The sequence below is a fragment of the Boleophthalmus pectinirostris genome, unplaced genomic scaffold, assembly GCF_026225935.1.
Source record: "Boleophthalmus pectinirostris isolate CB_2022bp ecotype Guang Dong unplaced genomic scaffold, ASM2622593v1 HiC_scaffold_11, whole genome shotgun sequence".
Classification (NCBI taxonomy): Eukaryota; Metazoa; Chordata; class Actinopteri; order Gobiiformes; family Gobiidae; genus Boleophthalmus; species Boleophthalmus pectinirostris.
Window position 1 is genome coordinate 1,027,152 of NW_026570994.1, and position 19,068 is coordinate 1,046,219.

At 38.6% G+C, this 19,068-nt stretch overlaps 1 protein-coding gene across 6 annotated transcripts in view; it reads left to right on the forward strand.

The window, feature by feature from the left end:
• Nucleotides 1-19,068, forward strand: part of LOC110175582 (diacylglycerol kinase zeta-like) — a 194,649-nt gene that overhangs the window by 30,721 nt on the left and 144,860 nt on the right. For all 6 annotated transcript variants that reach the window (XM_055164293.1, XM_055164304.1, XM_020941780.2 and 3 more), the window contains 10 exons: nucleotides 299-370; nucleotides 1,259-1,357; nucleotides 2,841-2,923; nucleotides 3,003-3,063; nucleotides 6,065-6,178; nucleotides 8,474-8,611; nucleotides 10,956-11,034; nucleotides 11,122-11,177; nucleotides 13,166-13,228; nucleotides 13,304-13,377. In XM_055164293.1, the coding sequence (XP_055020268.1) occupies nucleotides 299-370; nucleotides 1,259-1,357; nucleotides 2,841-2,923; nucleotides 3,003-3,063; nucleotides 6,065-6,178; nucleotides 8,474-8,611; nucleotides 10,956-11,034; nucleotides 11,122-11,177; nucleotides 13,166-13,228; nucleotides 13,304-13,377 (839 nt within the window). The remainder of the gene's footprint in view (nucleotides 1-298; nucleotides 371-1,258; nucleotides 1,358-2,840; nucleotides 2,924-3,002; nucleotides 3,064-6,064; nucleotides 6,179-8,473; nucleotides 8,612-10,955; nucleotides 11,035-11,121; nucleotides 11,178-13,165; nucleotides 13,229-13,303; nucleotides 13,378-19,068) is intronic.

Here is a 19,068-nt window from a genome sequence, read left to right on the forward strand (position 1 = left end):
GCAAACAAACAAACAAACATACCATTTGGTTAGCAGATGCACATTTTTATGCATTATTACACTATACATCTTTTTATACATCTGTTCTATTCATCTGTTTTATGCGCTGCCTTATGTCGCTTTTGAAGGATGCGCTAAATCTATGAATATTTTGAAAACCTGTGCCCTCTCCTACCTTATATATATATATTTTACCTCTCTGATCCTAGCGTTCTTATATAAACCCAGAATGGAGTCTTGAAGTGCAGGAGTAACATTTGTCTCTTTCTGTGTGTGTGTGTGTGTGCGCTGTTGACAGTCTTCAGTGAAAAACAGTAAGAAGAACAAGCGAGCGTCGTTTAAAAGGAGGAGCAGCAAGAGGGCGTCTGAGGTCAGGCCTGTCACACTCTGCTCTTTGAAATCAGATCAATATGAAAACTAAATGTCGCCAAACTCCTGTGTGTTTGTGCGCAGTCTCAGGGTATGTGGCCTAAATCTGGATTACTCAGTCTGGGCTACACAGACCACTGTGCCTCAGGAGCTTCAAGTGAAATATACTTGAATGTTACTTTTCTAGTGAAAGGTGTGCCACCTGCTTGTCTCCATAGAGATTTAATTATTTTGCCTAGAATATTCCACAGTGGGCATTATCTCTCACTGAGTATACGCAGATGATGCCACCACAGGTAAGATCTGTGGAGAGGCAACCATACTCATACTCACATTTCACTAAAAACTCCTTTGGTTGAATGCACCGCAGGAGTTATTTATAATCTTTTAATTTGAATGTAATGAAATAGACACAAACCAAAGTGTCTGGGGTTATAAAAGTAAGGAGAAAAAAAAACCTTTATTCAAGGAAGAAAAAGATAATATATATATTTTTTCTATCTAAACTATTCCATAGATATATTATATTCAAAAAGTATGTATTTTTATAATTAACTAAATTTTAAGTTAATTCCTAACCTAAAATGAAATAAGGTTATATTGTTAAGGTAGAGGAAATTGAATAACAACAAAAAGATATTTTCATGTGCTAAATATATTTATAAATTGGGTTTTCATATGATGTATTTCTGAAAAGTAATAGGTATATGTTTAGAGAGTAACGAGGCATACAAAAAGTTGGTATCCACTTCCCCAAATGATCGATTTTTTTTCTCGTTTCTGACTTAAATATTTGTGTTAGACGCTGTTTGCTACACTGAAAAGTCTGGCTCTCAGATTGGAACACGTCTGTAGATTGTTGATTTTGTGTATATGTTTTTTATTCCAGGAGGGCCGACCGTGGAAGCCATTTCTGATCCGACCTGTTCCCTCTCCTCTTATGAAACCTCTGCTAGTTTTTGTCAACCCAAAGAGCGGAGGAAACCAGGTACGTGCCACTAAACCAGCTTATCCCACCACACAAAAGAGAAGTGCATTTTTAAATGAGACTCATTTTGGAGGTTATTATGGCTACAGTCTTTGGAGTGGCATTAATAACTGGAGCTACAGTGTGCAGCGCAGCATTGGGCCAGGAATTTTAATTATGTTTCTATTATGTGTAAAGAATTAGGCAGGTCCCAGTGGATTCCTGTGGGCTGAACAATTGGAGACAAACTAGGCAACCTCTAAATGAATGGCCCAAAAGCTGTTGTCCATCTATTGCAGTTCTATTTTTGATACATGTTTTGGCATAATAAATATAAAAAATAATAAGTAGAAGATTAATTGAATGGGAAAAGCAGCTATTTTTCAAGTACTTTAATGTTCTTATTCTGTATAAAAACTGCTAACCATTTTTAAGTCTTTTTTTATTAGTCTTCAATCTTCACTTTAAAATGTGAACAGAATAGAATCCTTTTATAAAACTGCAGTTGCAGTGCTTGCTATTAATGTCTTCATTTAATAATAAAAGTATTGAAATAACTAATAATAATAATAATAATAAACTAAAAAGGTCTTGGTATTTTTTACCCAAGATAAAACAGTCTCAGCTCTAAAAGTTGGATGAAGGTCTCTTCCCGCTCTTCACCCCATTTCAAACTGTACTGTACAATATGTTCTTTGGTAAGAAGCTTACAATAGTAAGTCTAAATCCAAATTCCAGGCATGTTTTGACTGAAAAGATAAAATTAACCAGTCTACTAATTCTGGTTGAGGTCAATACAAATTCAGACATATCTTTGTCGGGCCATTTTCTATTTCAACAAAAATAAAATGTTCTTTGAGAATTTCTTTGATCTGACTAAATGAAATCCAGTGAAAATCAATATTTGTGCTCATAATATCAGATCTAGCCCTATCGTTCACTTTTACATACAGTTGTGCCCTGCTTTCCTTCTCCGATTTTCTGAGTGAAGAGCTTTTACATTCAAATCAGGCCAGTGGTGTATCACGTAAAGTAGGTCGCGCTGTCATTAAGAGTTAGTAAACATATCTGCCATCACCAGGAGGTCAGATGGATGTGTCATGTGATCTACTTAACCAGCATAACCATATGGTAGAGTGCTGAAAAGTAACATAGAAATACTAAGGAAATACTAAGAACCTTTTGGGCTTTAGTAACAATGTTATATTGTTGTCCCCTCATCCAAAACAGGCCTGGAATTGTATTTCATTGCTTGTTTACCAGTAATTAATCCAAAGTAATTTTCTCTGAGCACTGAAAAATGCTCCTCTTTCATTTTGCCTGTTTTGTTGCGTCATAGATAAAATTCTTGTCTTCTCCTATGCAGTTTTAACCCCATAAGCCATCACTGGAGTCTGGGGATGCTGGGGGCTACGTTGATCAATTATAGGCTATTTAATTATATGAAGTAACAATGACTTATTTGTACTTCATGGTCACGTGATCTGATTCTGGTCTCTGACAGGGCACAAAGATCATGCAGTCGATGATGTGGTACCTGAACCCCAGACAAGTGTTTGACCTCAGCAACGGAGGGCCCAAGGAGGGGTAGGACCACTATGGGATTCTAATAACTATTTATAATCAAGAATATGATTTAATTTTGAATCTTTGAACTTTTGTGTAGGCTGGAATTGTACCGCAAAGTGCCAAACCTGAGGATCCTGGCCTGTGGAGGCGACGGCACAGTAAGTCATCAGGACTCCAAATATTCATACTACATATTCAGATCTTATATAATCGTTTCTATTCTGAGCTTATGAACTTTTGATAGTGTTTTTCTAAATGTCTTCCCATTATCCAAAGAGGTTTTTTGAGGGAATTTCTGGGTAGTTGTTATTGTAATAACTGCCATAAACTAGCTGAAAAGTCACTCTCACAATTCTTCAGTGATAGTACTAGGTGTAGGTAGTAGTAGCTGGTAGTAGTAGTAGAAGCTGATCGTAGCTGGCAGCAGAGATTAAGTGGTAGTAGTAGTAGTTGTAATAATAGTAGTAGTTATATTTGTAGCAATGTTATTAATTGAATATGAGTTGGATATTATGATTGGTGGTTTTGGCTTCACGCACATCAACAACTCTTTACTCATTACTCAAAGTGGCATTTTTTGCTTGCCCTGTTAATATTATTCAGCCTTTTACAAAGCATTCTGGGTTCTTTTATCTTTTTGGAACAATTTAGAGCTCTGACTTGTTTTCCCTAAGTGGCTGTTACTCATAATATACCAATTTATGCCTCAAAATGTTTCTGACACATTGATCCAAGCAGAGAGCAGAGGCACCCAGGCTGTTTGAAATTCAGATTCTGCGGCCTTTCTAGAGTTCATTTTTTGTAGTGTAAATATGCAAAACTTTGGATGGAATATGTATAGAAATAAGATAATTAGTTGGAAAATGCACCTCCTTGTGCGGTATAAAACGTTTGGAAAGTAACTTAACTTTTTTTTATTACAGAAAATGCATTAATTTGAGCGTTATAAAGTTACAATGCTTTTACCACGTCAAAAACGTACCTGAATTTGAGTTTGGTTTTGTTCACATATATTTGAGTAATCCTTTATTATTAGTCTGTTTACATCTCAAAATGCTCTGTTCCACATTGTGATGTCATGAAGTGGTAGTTTTCCAAGATATTTTAACATTTTGTTTAGTAGAGATTGAAAATTCCTGGGCTGAGATCATCCAGATTATTCTAGTGAAGGTGTGTGGAGTTTAAAAACACAGTGGAGCACTTCCTGTATTACCCCATGACATCACAAGGTGGAAGTGGAGTGCTTTGTGAATGAAAGAAGACCTCGGCCTAAATAAGCAGAATTTGTGTGTTAAACATGTGAATGAAACAAAACAACTCCAGGTCTGTTTGTGATGAGGAAACAACATTAGAACATTATTGATCAGAAAATAGCTCAATAATTTGAACAGACTTACCATATTTTCCGGGCTATTAGACGCACTCTTAAAGGTTGTATAGAGGATTTTCCAAGGAACGAGAAATCCAGCGACTGTTTGTCCTTTTTCAAATGTTGCGCATGCGTGAAACCACCCCCCCCCCCTCCCCTACAGCTCCCTACGTAGAAACACCTCCTCCCGCCTCCTCCCGCCTCCTCCTTACGCCAGAAACAGGTTTGTTTACAGCTGGTGCTGCACATGACTTGTAAACAACTAACTACAGTGTTGGTTAGGCAAGACGGAGAAGTGAGGAGCGGGGGGAGGGGGTGTGCGGACATTTCGTGCGCGGACGAGAAGTGAGGAGCAGGGAGAAGAGCGGAGCAGGGAGAGAGGAGAGGAGAGGAGAGGGGAGCGGTGCGCGGAGATTCCGTGCCCTGAGAAGTGAGGAGCAGGGAGAAGAGCGGATCGGGCAGCGGGGACAGGAGCAGGAAAGGGGTGCAGAGAAGGGTGCGTGGAGATTCAGTGCGAATGAACTAGCTACAACACGCAGCAGCAAGCGGACTCTTTCTTTGCCTTGAAAATGACGTTTTCAGACATAGGATATCGCTTTCGTGTCCTGAAAAACGTTTGTCTAGCTCTTGGAAATAAAGTACGTTTTCATAATAAGCAGAAGTTTCCTGTCCAGGAGTAATTTGGCGACCAGTGCGTCAGTCTTTAGACCCTGCGTCTGCTTCAGTTGTGCCATCGCTGGAATGAATCTTCAAGAATCACCTTAGTTTGGCTTCGCTGCTTTTCCCCTTGTCTTCTTCTTTCAGCGACCTCAAAAACGGACTTTCTTTTGCGGCTAACTGCTCCTGGATTCTTGTCGCCATTGCAACAAACTTTGTGCTAACTGCGAGGAAGATATAGGTAAAAAAAAGCCGCTAAGAACTGTTGCGTTGGTGGAGTAAACAGCGTCTGTGGACTGCGTGACAGGCGTACATAAACCACGTACCGGCGGCGCGCAGGCAAGTCAGTTACGCTAGAAACGTAGGGAGTTTGATTGACAGCCTGTCAGCTAACAGATAACGAGGCAGTGTCGTTATCTATTGGCAAATGTTTAGCCCCACCACGTCGAGAGTTGATGAATTTTTATTCTCTTTTTTTGGTCATCATAATTACAAGGCTACTACACCTCTATAATCTATCATTGACAATTTGAAACAAAAAAAATCCTCCATACAACCTTTAAGACTACAACCCCATCAAAAAACGACCGCGCGCCACAATCCTGAGCACCCTATACAGGAATCCGCTCAGGTGTCCCAGCACCACTTCAGTAAACTACAAAGCCGCACCACCCACAGAACACATAAACACACACAGAGCAGACAGCGACCACGCAGCCATAAACACCCACACTCATCACTCCACGCCGACGAGGAACGGAACGGAGGAGCAAACCGAAAAAGGGAGTGCAATGTGCCACTTCTAGACACAACTGAACAACTGAGTCACTGTGAACACGCCGACAATCCGTTGGTCCCAGACACACCCTCCCTACACGCCACAACTGAACAAAGCCCAGAGTCACCGTGAACGCCACAAACAAACAAAACCACTCACCCATCACACTGTTGTGTTTCCTTTAAAGTCCCATGCGGTTTATATGTGAAAAAAGTTCAAAAATAGACCATTTAATGACAGTGCGTCCTATAATCCAGAGCTCCTAATAGTGCGGAAAATACGGTACCTACTTTTGACCTTATATGGGTACTACCAAGATGACAAAATGATTGAAGATTTTTATGTGTTTAATCAGGTTGGCTGGATCCTGTCATGTCTTGAAGACCTCTCGTTCAACCCTCAGCCCCCCGTTGCCGTGTTACCCTTAGGAACAGGGAACGACCTGGCCCGGACTCTCAACTGGGGCGCGGTAAGTCCACTCAACATCTACCACACACTTTAAAGGTATATTATGGAGCTTTTGTGGGGGAGGGTTCACCGTTGTGGAGATGGCATTTCTTTACCTGAATGTTCTAGAGTGTAGCATTGAACTTCAGTCAATGGAGACAAGTAGGAAGCTTCACTAGGCTACGTTAGTGAATAGATCTGTGGAAAGGCAACCCCACTCTCACACCCTTAGTAGGAATGCAAGGTATTTTTTGGCAATAAAAACACCCATCAATAATTACAAGATGCCATACTGCGAAACATCAGAATGAGGAAAAAGTTTTATTACTATTGTCAGACAGAACTGACCAATTAGGAACTAGCTGCTGCAGTGTGGTGCAACATAAAACTATGAATAATAAAACAATAGGCTGTATTCACACTTAACGTCACAAACCAGGAAGACGTTTGGAAACATGTGATGATACTTCTGGTGTAGTTCCTGACACTGGACTCACCGACCAAACCCACTGGTGATCAAACCCATTGAAGTAAATGCGCTCAGTGCTAAAATGAAGACTGCAGATGTATGTGCTGTTCATCATCTGGAATTTGTCGCCTCATCTCTTCTAATCACATGTACCAGTGCACTCGGAGTTGTGTGTCAGTTTGGAAATAATGAAAACTGAGTTATGGTTGGAATTGTTGATGAGCTGAACATTACAGAACACTACAATGACATGGAGATGAAGAAAACTGGGACATTTTCTAATTTTTTTCTAGATTTTGTCAGACTTACTACCGCACAGGGTCGGACTGGGACCAAAAAACAGCCCTAGACTTTTCCCCCACAAATCGGCCAATCGGGAGTTATTATTATCATCGTATTACCGACCTCTGCTTTTTGTACACACAGCCCCGGCCCAAATGTGGTCTGAAGTGGACCGGCCCACCAGGCATTTTCCCGATAGTAAAGATTACCAGTCCGAGCCTGCTACTGCAAACAGAGCCTGCCGAAAGTTGTCATTGCATGTTTCCAAACGCATTCTTGGTTTGTGACGTAAGCATGAATAGAGCCTATTATAATAAATATATGCTGTTATTATTAATGTTATAAATTAATGTTTTAATGTTGTTTCCTAATCAAATACATACCTGGAGTGTTTTGTTGTTTGTTTAACACACAAACCAATCCGTGTATCATTCGTTCATTTGTTTTTCAATATAAAATCAAAAATAAGAAAATGAAAAAAAAAGTTTTCTTTATTGTTTGTCTCCAAAACCAAAATGAAAAAATGGATAACGATTCGTTTTTTTCAGTTTCTGATTTTGTGTTTAAATGAAAAATGGAAAAAACGGATAACGGCCGTTTCCCGTTTACGTGACTTCCGTGACTGTGATGCCGAACTTTTGCACCGTGTACGGACTGAACCAGGACTGATCCAGGTCAGTCGGGACTGAGACCGGGACTGAGACCGGGACCAGACCGGGACCAGACCGGGACTCAGACCGGGACCAGACCGGGACCAGACTAAGATTAGACCGGGACCAGACCGGGACCAGACTAAGATTAGACCGGGACCAGACCGAGACTGAGATCAGAACTGAACCCGGGACCAGACTGAGACTGAGACCGAGATCAGGCCGGGACCAGACCGGAGGCTCAGAGCCCACGGCAGGGCCGGAGCTCAAAGCTGAGGCTCGGACCCCGTGGAGGCTCAAAGGTCGGAGTCCGCCCTGGTCCCTGTCTGGTCCCGCTCTGGTCCCGGTCTCAGTCCTGCTCTGGTCCCGCTCTGGTCCCGGACCTGGATCAGTTTTGGTTCAGTCCGTATGCAGCGCAAAAGTTCGGTATAGCAGTCAGGGAAGTCAGGTAAATGGGAAACGGCCGTTATCCGTTTTTTCCATTTTCTTCATTTAAACACAAAATCGAAAACTGAAAAAACGAATCGTTATCCGTTTTTCGTATCCGGTTTTGCAGACAAATAACAAAGAAAACAGTTGTTTTTTGTTTTCTTATTTTTGGTTTTATATTGAAAAACGAATAAACGAATGATACATGGATTCAAACCTTTCATATTTAGGCTGAGTTCTTCTCTCAAATGGAAAACACTCCACTTTGTGATGTCATATGGTAATACAGGAAGTGCTCCACTGTACTTTTAAACTCCTTAACCCTTCACTTAGAATCATCTGGATCACTTCAACACACATCTAACGTGGCTTAAAGCTCATACGAGTCAATTTTGTGTAATCTTTAAAACTGAAAAAGTGTAAAGTGCTATTATTTACTATGCTAAATGCATAGTAAATAATAGTATTTTATCTGTGTAACTTGTAGGGCTACACAGATGAGCCTCTGTCGAAGATCCTGTCCCATGTGGAGGACGGGGACGCGGTGCAGTTGGACCGGTGGAACCTGCGCGTCGAGCCCAACCACAGCGTTCCCACAGACTCGGACGAGCAACAGACCGATAAGGTTCAAACTCCTGTCCAATTATTTTCCACAGAGCTCTGCAGTCAAAGTTGAGTCATCTCTCAACACGGGTCTAATTAACAAAAGAGGACTGACACAGAACGTACTGGTGTCATGTTGTTGTCATGGTTACATCAGGAAGTGACACACTGATTAGTTTATATGAAAGGTGGTCAATTGTTCATTGCGATAGACTCACCATTTTTATAAACAGATAATTGTAGTACTTTTTACTGAAATGTTTAGACAGGGCCTGCAGTTAAGAGCTCATTTAAAAATCATTTTTTCTGAATAATTTGGAAAAGAAAAAAAAACACATTATAATAAAACTGAGCCAAATGACATGCCACATTTTAAACAGAAATCTGAATTTTTAAGTGCTGTTTATTTGGAATCCCTTTTTTATCCTGTGCTGTGTATATTTTAGAAAACAGTAGTAGATTAGTACATTAGTCATCATCATCTTTATTCCGGACTCATGGTCCATTTTAAAAACAGACAAGGACAGTGACAATACAAAACAATAAACATTTAGGTTTTTAAAAGACAACCATACCAGTGTCTCCACATATTGGACTGATATCTTATTCCACTGAATCTCAGATTTGTGAGTGACATTATTATTTCATTGTCTGATTTGGTCAGTCTGCAGATAAAACTGTACTGTATTTTCCGGGCTATTAGTCACTCTGGATTATAAAACGCATGTCATTAAATTTTTCACAAATAAATAGCACAGGACTTTAAAGGAAACCCAACAGTGTGATGGGTGAGTGGTTTTGTTTGTTTGTGGCGTTCACGGTGACTCTGGGCTTTGTTCAGTTGTGGCGTGTAGGGAGGGTGCTGTCTGGGACCAACGGATTGTCGGCGTGTTCGCAGTGACTCAGTTGTTCAGTTGTGTCTAGAAGTTTCACATTACATGCACTCGCTTTTTCGGTTCGTTCTTCCGTTCCATTCCTCGTCGGCGTGTAGTGATGAGTGTGTCTGTGGGTGTTTTTGGCTGTGTGGTCTCTGTCTGCTCTGTGTGTTTGTGTGTTCTGCAGGTGGTACAGCTTTGTAGTTTACTGAAGTCATGCTGGGACACCCAAGTGGGTTCGTGTATAGGGCGCTCTGGATTGTGGGGCGCGCGGTTGTTTTTTGATGCGGTTAGAGGCTTAAGAACAAGTCTAATAGCCCGGAAAATACGGTACATTAAAATTCTTAGTACAGCTTGCCAAGTGTTCACTCGTGCAGTAACAAACATTTCAGTCGCACTTGTCCATCATGGCCTCCTCAAAAGCACCCGTAAAGTGTCATTGTAGGCACCTGCAGTCTTTGTAAACTGGATTTTTTATAATGAGTCCAGAGGTGAGCTGTATACAACGGTGAACAATACGATTTAAACAATATCAACTTAACATCATTTGTACAAGAACCAAACTTACGCAAAAGAATATTTGCCTGAGCATAGAACGTCCTACACTAGACAGTGTGCATGATGATGATACATATCATCATCATGTGTCATGTCTGCAGTGATGAAATAGTGAATATTTTGCTATTCATTTCAATATTTGTTTAATTACTGTTTGACTAAACCAAGTTCTTGTTGTAGTATTTTTAGAGGTGCCACAAACCTAACCTTGGAAATAAAGTTTTCTATGTATTGTCATACCAATATTATACAAATAGAAAGACAGAAAAATATAAAATGAATGTCATCTGTAGCATGATGTCAAAGATTTAGTACATAATGAAATTGTGTAACATATGGTAGACTTTACAAATGCACAACGCCAATCATTATGTCGCCCTATTCGTTTCCACTCCATCTGTGCATTACTCACACTAAAAAGAAACCATTTACATGAGCTTAAAAATCAACTGTAAATATAAATGACACTTTCAAATAGAAAGTGTCATTTATATTTACAGTCGTCTTCTGCCATTGTCCTTTTGCAATGGAAGGTATGGAAAATGTTCTTGCAGGAGAAACAATACCCCAATGTCATCTGTACTTATTTACTTTAGAAAATTCTTATACCCTAACACAATTATATGATAAACATGCAAGTGAATACAGTATTTACTACAAAAATATCTTGAAAATATTGGGAATAACTTATGGATAAGATTTCAAAATGTTAATAACTATAATTTGTCAGGTAGTACTTTTTGCCAATATTGTATGTATCCTTAAGTAGCAGTTGTAGTTTTCTTGTTTCTTAGACAGACTTCATTCATTCATTTTGTTTAACGTTGTATTTAAATATTTATTAGATTTTAAAATATGTACAATTTCTGTTTGGTTCAATTTGGGAAATAGTGACACATTTACTTTATTTATTTTTGTCTTTGACTAATCCAGCTCCCTCTAGATGTCTTCAACAACTACTTCAGTCTTGGTTTCGACGCCCATGTCACACTGGGGTTTCATGAGTCCAGAGGTACGTCATGTCATCGACAAAAACAAAAGTTAAAATCAAAACATTATACATTCTTCCTAACTTTCTCAAATTTGATTTCATTTCCAGAAGCAAATCCGGAGAAGTTCAACAGCCGCTTCAAGAACAAGATGTTTTATGCTGGGGTGAGTATGTGTCCTCACCGGTCCTATTATCGGGCACCGGTGGATTGTTTTGTTAGTTCGCTAGTTCAAATTATGCTGCCAGCCTCAACTCGACTAATAACCCAATCTGACTGCCACAGCAGGGCTCCTCATTTAGTAATATTTTAATTGTAGAAATGACTTAGTCCACAGACTCTGCTTAGAATAATGGGACATTCAAATGGTGAAGGTAATTAGTTCTCGGAAATGTTGCTAGTGCTAGAAGCTAATACAGACAGCATTTTGTAAATTATAATTGAAGTTTATGCAACAATTAAAATAATAATAATAATAATAGAGAAATTTCAACTCTGTCTTTAAAAAAATTACAATTTATGAATACTTATTTAATACTTATTTAAATAGATTTTGTTTTACTTTTGTTATGATTAAAGTATACACAGGAATGGGCAGTTATTTTTACATGGGGTCACATGAGAAACAGAAAATAATGTGGACGGCCAGGTCAGAATGCTTCACTCAATTCTGCATAATATTTATTGTATTTCTTTATAAAAAGTAAATAGCTGTTTGGGCGAGCTGATCACACTGGGATTTATGTAAAAAATGAAATGCAATGAAAAAGTGAGGCTGCCTTACACAAAATGTTATTTAAAAAAACACCCTTTAAAGAAAAGCAATGCAGATTTAGTCCAGGCATGAGGTCAAATGATAAAATATGTTTATTTTGTAATTCCAAATGAGTTTAAATGGGCCATTCAAAGTCGACCAAAAAAACTTATGTGGCCCTGGAGCTGGACTATGTCCAGGTCTTATATTATATATTTATGTTATATATTTCTATATATATTTAGAGAGAGAGAGATATATTATATATATATATATATATATATATATATATATATATATAGAGTGAGCAGGTGTAGGCAGAATTATCTCAGGCAGCTTATCTCCCCTTATCTCCAACCACAGCACGTTCATGAACATTAATCTCAAAATGATTATGACTTTAATACAATATTTTACTACATCTTAATAAAAAAATCTACAATTATTCTAATTATAACTAAAATCTCTTTACTGTCGTTATTCTTTCCGATATTTTTCCATTACTATTCTCATTGCAGCAACTGTTCCATAACTAACTGCTTGATGAGCAATGTGTTTTTCAGAGTTGTTCTTACATGTGGTCTGTTGAACATACATGTAATCCTTTACATTTACTTTCTCTCTGAGTAAACATTGCCTGCAAACAAAGAGGAATTTTATGATGATTGACTTTGTACATGAGCTTAGCTGTGTACATGTTGACCAAATCATAGAACGTTATGATTTAAAGTGGGGAAAAAAGCATAAATTGCTAGAACTGTTGGCCACCATTTCAACGTTAGATTATCTTATTCCTTCCAGTTTTCAGATGGGCATGATTGTCAGGTGGATTAGAAAATCAGGCCCATCTGTATTTGAATCAAAAAACAAATACGGCTGCTTACGAGGAAGAAGAAAGGACAAAAATATCACAAGGGACTGAACAATATTGTAGATTTTGACAGATCATTCAACTTAATCTGAGCATCTTGATTTTGTTCAAAATGATGGGTGACCAAGGAGCTCCTTTTTTTTCACATGTGTCACTCAAATAAACAAATCTCTGTCTTGTCAAAGAACACAATCTGAATTGCGCCTCGAGACAAATTATACTGCTTGTGGTTATGAAAAGTTACAAATAGAAGAGAATATTTACTACTTGTTTATTTACATTTTAAATTCAGACATCTACTTTACGTGACTACTAGTTTAGAAAATGTTCATACCGAAAAACTGAACTAGAACTTCAAAACTCAACTACTAAGAAAGAACTTGCAACGGCTTCCTTTTAACACAACTCCTCTCCCTGCCTCCTTCACATGAATCTTTGTTCTGCCAGTCATATTCGCAGTTTCAGAGCAGTTCTAACATATCTTCCAGCTGTCATGTAACGTTTGAACTTCCCCCTCCCTCTGCCGCAGACCGCCTTCTCCGACTTTTTATCGGGGAGCTCCAAGGATCTCTCCAAGCACATCCAAGTGGTGGTAAGTGTGCCCAGACCAGCCCCGTTCATTTAGTCCACTCTCCCTCACTGCTTGTTCTCCTGTCTTCTCCGCCAGTGCGATGGAACCGATCTGACAGCCAAAGTGCAGGAGCTGAAGCTGCAGTGTTTGGTCTTCCTCAACATCCCCAGGTTCGTGCCTACAGTGAGATATATAGTGTGCGCTCCGACAGGTGAGGCTGACAGGTGCACCGGGCATGTTGGCAGGTTACATTTTATCCACGCAACCATTTTCTGATATGATCCAATTTCAGAGTGTTCAAATCTAGTCACACAGGAGCTGGCAAGTGTTTTTTTTGTCTGTACAGCTAATGCAATAGTTTCAATCTAATGCACTGTAATTATACACGAACACTTGATTTCATACACTGTACTAGAATCAGGAAGTACAGTGGAAAGCACAGTGAAGCGACCAGTAATAATTTGTAATAATTTCTAGTAACCAGTAAACCCAAATATAATGCACTTTTATAGAATACAAATGTAATGCACTGTGTAATAAAGTTGTGTTAACATTGTGTTTTAGACACATATGACCCAAAATCTGAGTTACAATCACAGACTGAATTTGGGTCAGTGACATTTTGCAGTTTTCAAATGCTCAAAAAATGAAAATACAATGGCATGCAAAATATATACATTTTCTGGTATATTTAAGTCTACATTTTATCATTTACCCCTAGAAAAAGGAAAAAAAAACACTGATAAAAAACATTTTTCTGCATTTTAAAGCTCGGGACATCTTAAAAATATGCAATGAGCATATTGTTAAAATTTAATTACATTTAAAATAAGTTATATTATTGAAAATGATTAAAACAAACAAACAAACAAAAAATCAACTATACAATCTGACATCAACAAATAAACAACAGGCCACTGAAATCATTTTAAAAAATGTAAATTTTAATAAAAAAATATTATTAGTATTAGTATTAGTAGTACTGGTAGTAGTAGTAATAGTAGTAGTAGTGGTATTATTATTATTATTGTTAGTAGTAGTGGTATTAGTATTTTTATTTTATTTTTTTTTAAGTTTTGAAGAATTTCACAGTTTGCCCTAATATGGCATTAACTCTTAACTCTGGTGCTTTTTTCTTTTCATAAAAAGAGTAAAACACTTCAAAATTGGATGAAACTTCAACACTTAAACAAACACTTTTTGTCTTTAATGGGTGACATCACACTCTCGTCCACTTCTTTATACAGTGTGTGGTTACAACCAGTAATAACGTGTAAGATGACTTGGATATAAATGCTCAATACAGATTTCAATACCACATTTTTTTAAACAATAGACTGTAATTTTCAACACAACACAGTGCTTTTTAAATGTAAAATTATGTGGTTTTAGTTTAAATGCGTATCAAGATTCATTACCAGTTTTAGTATATTTTTTGGATCTGATTTTAATACCTTTGACAACCCTCATTGAACATTATTGCATGTTTTGCACAAGGCATTAATTACAGTTACACATTGTAGTTAATGAGGTACATATGTTAATTATTTGTGTATAGAGTAAAACCAAGACATCTCAGACTTGTATAAACTAAAACAAAAAGACTCCAGAATGAGCCACCTTCAGTAACACAGTAAAAACGCTTTTGTTCATAAACAAGATGAGTGAAGTGTTTTGCCAAGCTGTGGGGCAGGAAAAGGTCAAGCCTGAGATCCTTTCTTAGATTCAGAGAGTAAACAGCTCTATAAAGGCTTAGAGCAGCACAATGAGCACAGGAGACTGAAAACAACAGCTGTGGTCCCAAACCCAAAGAAATACCTGACGTAAAACTTGAATAAACATACAGTCCCTGACAAAAGTCTTGTCGCTTATCCATTTTGTAGAAACAAAAGCTTATAACCTGACTTTAAATGAATCGATTGGTTTTAGAAATGTCTCATATGAAAGCTAAAACCCTCCCAAATTATGCTCAATAAACTAAAATAAATTGGCTTCACTGAAGAAAGATTGATCATTTAATGAACACAGAAAGGTCAGATTTTGGCAAGACAAAAGTTTTGTCGCCTACAGAAAATTGAACAAATAATTTACGTCAAATACAAAAATATGTTGCATAACGTCAGTGAATTAAGTAGTGGTGCTGTGAGATCCATATTTAATATCTTGTATGACTTCCATGAGCTTGAAGGACTGCATCCATGCGGTTCAACAATGATTCATACAATTTGTTGATGAAGTCATCAGGAATAGCAAAGAAAGCGTCTTACATGCCTCCCAGAGTTCATCAAGATTCTTTGGTTTGGCCTTCCATGCTTCCTCTTTCATTCTACCCCAGACATGCTCAATGATGTTCATGTCTGGTGACTGGGCTGGCCAGTCCTGGACCACCTTGATCTTCTTCGCCTTGAGAAACTTTGATGTAGAGATAGAAGTATGCGATGGAGCACCATCCTGCTGCAAAATTTGACCCCTTTTATGGTTGGGAATGTAAGAGGAGCTAATACTTCTTGATATTTTAGGCTATTGATATTTGCCTTCCACCCTGCAAATGTCTCGCACATCCCCATACTGGATGGAACCACAGACCATGATTTTTCCGCCACCAAACTTAACTGTTTTCTGGGTGAATCTTGGATCCATGCGGCTCCAGTAGGTCTCCTGCAATATTTGCGGCGGCTGTGATGTAATTCAACCGAGGATTCATCTGAGAAATCCACCTTCTGCCACTTTTCCAGTGTCCATCCTTTTAGCAGGCTGTGGGCCTTGGCAAATGCCACACGGTTTTTTTATTGCCTTTTGTTTAGTGCTGGTTTCTGTGCACTGATTCGACCATGGAGGCCATTTCGAGACAGAATTCTACAAACTGTTCTGGTTGACACAGGGACTTGAGGTGACCAGGCCTGGTGGAGTCTGCTGCAGTGGAAAAGGGGCTGGCCGTGGATTTTCTAATCAACAAACGGTCCTCCCGAGCAGTTGTCTTATGGGGTCTGCTGGACCTGGGCTTGTCAAAAACATTTCCAGTCATTTCAGATCTTTTTCTTATTCTTTGTACTTGACGCTGAGACACATTGAAGGTGTCACCACCTCAGCAGTGGATCTGGTCTTCAGCCTCTTGATAATTAATGCTTTGGTCTCAGGGTGGATCTTAGGCATGTTGTCAGAGGTCAAGTTACAGTTGATGTGAAGGTCTGGTGTGCTGGGGTTCTTTTTATACACACCCACTAATTGATTGATCAGTAACTGATCACAGATGAGGCTGTAATCTAGGATTGGCATATGACAAGGCGACAAGACTTTTGTCTTTCCAAAATCTGACCTTTCTGTGTTCATTAAATGATCAATCTTTCTTCAGTGAAACAAATTTATTTTAGTATGCTGAGCATAATTTGGGAGGGTTTTAGCTTTCATATGAGACATTTCTAAAACCAATCGATTAATTTAAAGTCAGGTTATAAGCTTTTGTTTCTACAAAATGGATAAGCGACAAGACTTTTGTCAGGGACTGTACAAGAAAATAAGCTATTTATTTATTTATTTATTTATTTTGCACATATAACATGACAATAAAAAGAAACACACTAGATAAAAAGTAGGTGCCGGAAGAGTCAAAAAACCCAATAGGGCTTATGCAGTATACAATACTTCTTTTTACTTTTCCCCACTTCAAAGTAAAATACAATTCCACTTCTCAGTGCTTTTATGGTTGAATAGATCTGTATTTGGGATTGTACAAACTCACTCAAACCCATTCTATAGCTTCATATCTCATACTACATGTGTATTGTCATCATAATAATTACAGAGGCTGCATTCATCAGGAAATAATTAGACTGTCAAGTAATTATACTGTGCTTCCTCAGAGACTGTCCCCAAGGTCAGAGCTCCAGTGTAAGAATTCAACACAGAGCAAAATATCACACAACTCCTAGTCAAAGAGTGCACCCAATGTCATATTTCCATTTTTTTTTTTTTCAATTGAAACAAATATTTACCAATCATCTGTCATTTATCAAAAATTCATTTTCAGTCTTCAGTCTTCTTTCAGTTTTTTTTTTTTTTTTAAGTTTTTGAAAGCAGAAAGGCCATGTTATAATGCTGTTACCTCGCAGATCTTTGTGTAGCCCTTCATTATCACTGTTGGGCAAGTTACTTTAAAACTGTAATGTGTTATTTATGACTTATTACTGTCATTTCAAAGTATTTTGTTACATTACAATATTACTGCATTTAAAATGTAAGGCATTACATTACAATTGCATTACTTTAAGTTACTCTCACCAAAATAACTAAGATATAACTAAGATGCTGAACTTTTGCGCCGTGTATGGATGGAACCAGAGCTGAACCAGAGCTGAACCAGACTGAACCAGGACTGAACCAGGACTGAACCAGGACTGAACCAGGACTAAAACAGGACTAAACCAGGACTGAACTAGGACTAAAACAGGAGTCACTGTTGGGACAGGCTCGAAGGTGTCCACAGGAGAAAGGAACGGCTCTGCTCCGCACCTCACGGAGATAAGAGCGGCTGTCACCCGATCGTTCTTTATGGACACCCTGCTGCGTGGGCTCGCGGTCCTGATTTCAGCAACTATTTGCAGGTACCCGACCCGGTGCAAGACTCTGCTACAGCACATAACTTCTAACTTCCTTCAGCGTGTCCAGAAGTCCAACTTTTTGTGTGATGGTTTGCATCGTCCTCTGCCTTTTGGGTGTGACCCTAGGAGCCTTTATCAGTGCAGAACATTTTGTCAACGTTGTGGATTTTGTCGAGGAGAAAACTTACAAACATACAGCACTTCAGAATCACGCTGCTAGAGATCCAACATTTATTTAAATTTGGCAGCTGAACACTTTCTGTACTGTACAGGAGACAGGAGTCCCTTAGCCAATCAGGACGCAGCGGGAGGAACGCAATACGTGTTCATACACTGTAAAAACAAAAGCATGCAAAATTGCACAAAAAAAATCGGCAAAACAGCGAGACCGCGAAAGGTGAAAGTGCGATAGAGCGAGGGACGACTGTAAACCAGGTCTAAACCAGAACTGACCCAGGTCTAAACCAGGTCTAAACAGTGTAGAGTTCTGTGTCGGTCCTTTCACCCGTGGTTAACTGAAGGTCTACGCGGCCGCGTCTCTGGCATTTCACCATTGCTGATATCGCTGTGATTTCAGCTAATTTCTATGAAGTAAAACCCACCACTTCAATCCAGGTTAATCCAGGCATTGTTATGCGCATTACTCACATTTGTACAGTGTAAAATATTAAAATGTTTTCCCCTGTAATGCCACATTACTGCGTTACAGCAAAAAGCAATGCATTACAGTAACACGTTACTCCAAACACTGTTCATTATCCAGCTGTCTACATCTCTAAAACTTAAAATGCAAATCTGTCATACTTTACATGTTTAATTTATTTATTCAACTGCTTAATCACTGTAAATAGTAGTATAATTGTGTATTCATTCAAAAAAAAAATCTTTAGTTCTAACATTTTATAATAATTTTGAATCCCTGCATTGACCGTTAAGGCCCTGTTCACATCCTCTCCCGGCTCTACCATACAAAAGATCTTTTGTTGTGTTTCATGCGGTTTCAAAAAATCTCAAAGTCGCCTTCTCCGTGGCTTGCGATTCAGCAGAAGTTTTTGCCGTTAATTGACAGGCTTGTCTTGTTACCAGTTAAAAACTTAGACTTAGAAGTACTGCAGTGAAAGAAGTTGCCCTCCCCGAATCTGAGAAAGTACATTTGATTTATGTGGATGAATGACACCCGCAGGCTTTGTAGTTACTTGTCCTTCAAATCTGCTCAGGTAAGAGGAGTAATAGGATGTGGGCTGCATATACCGAGCTACATAA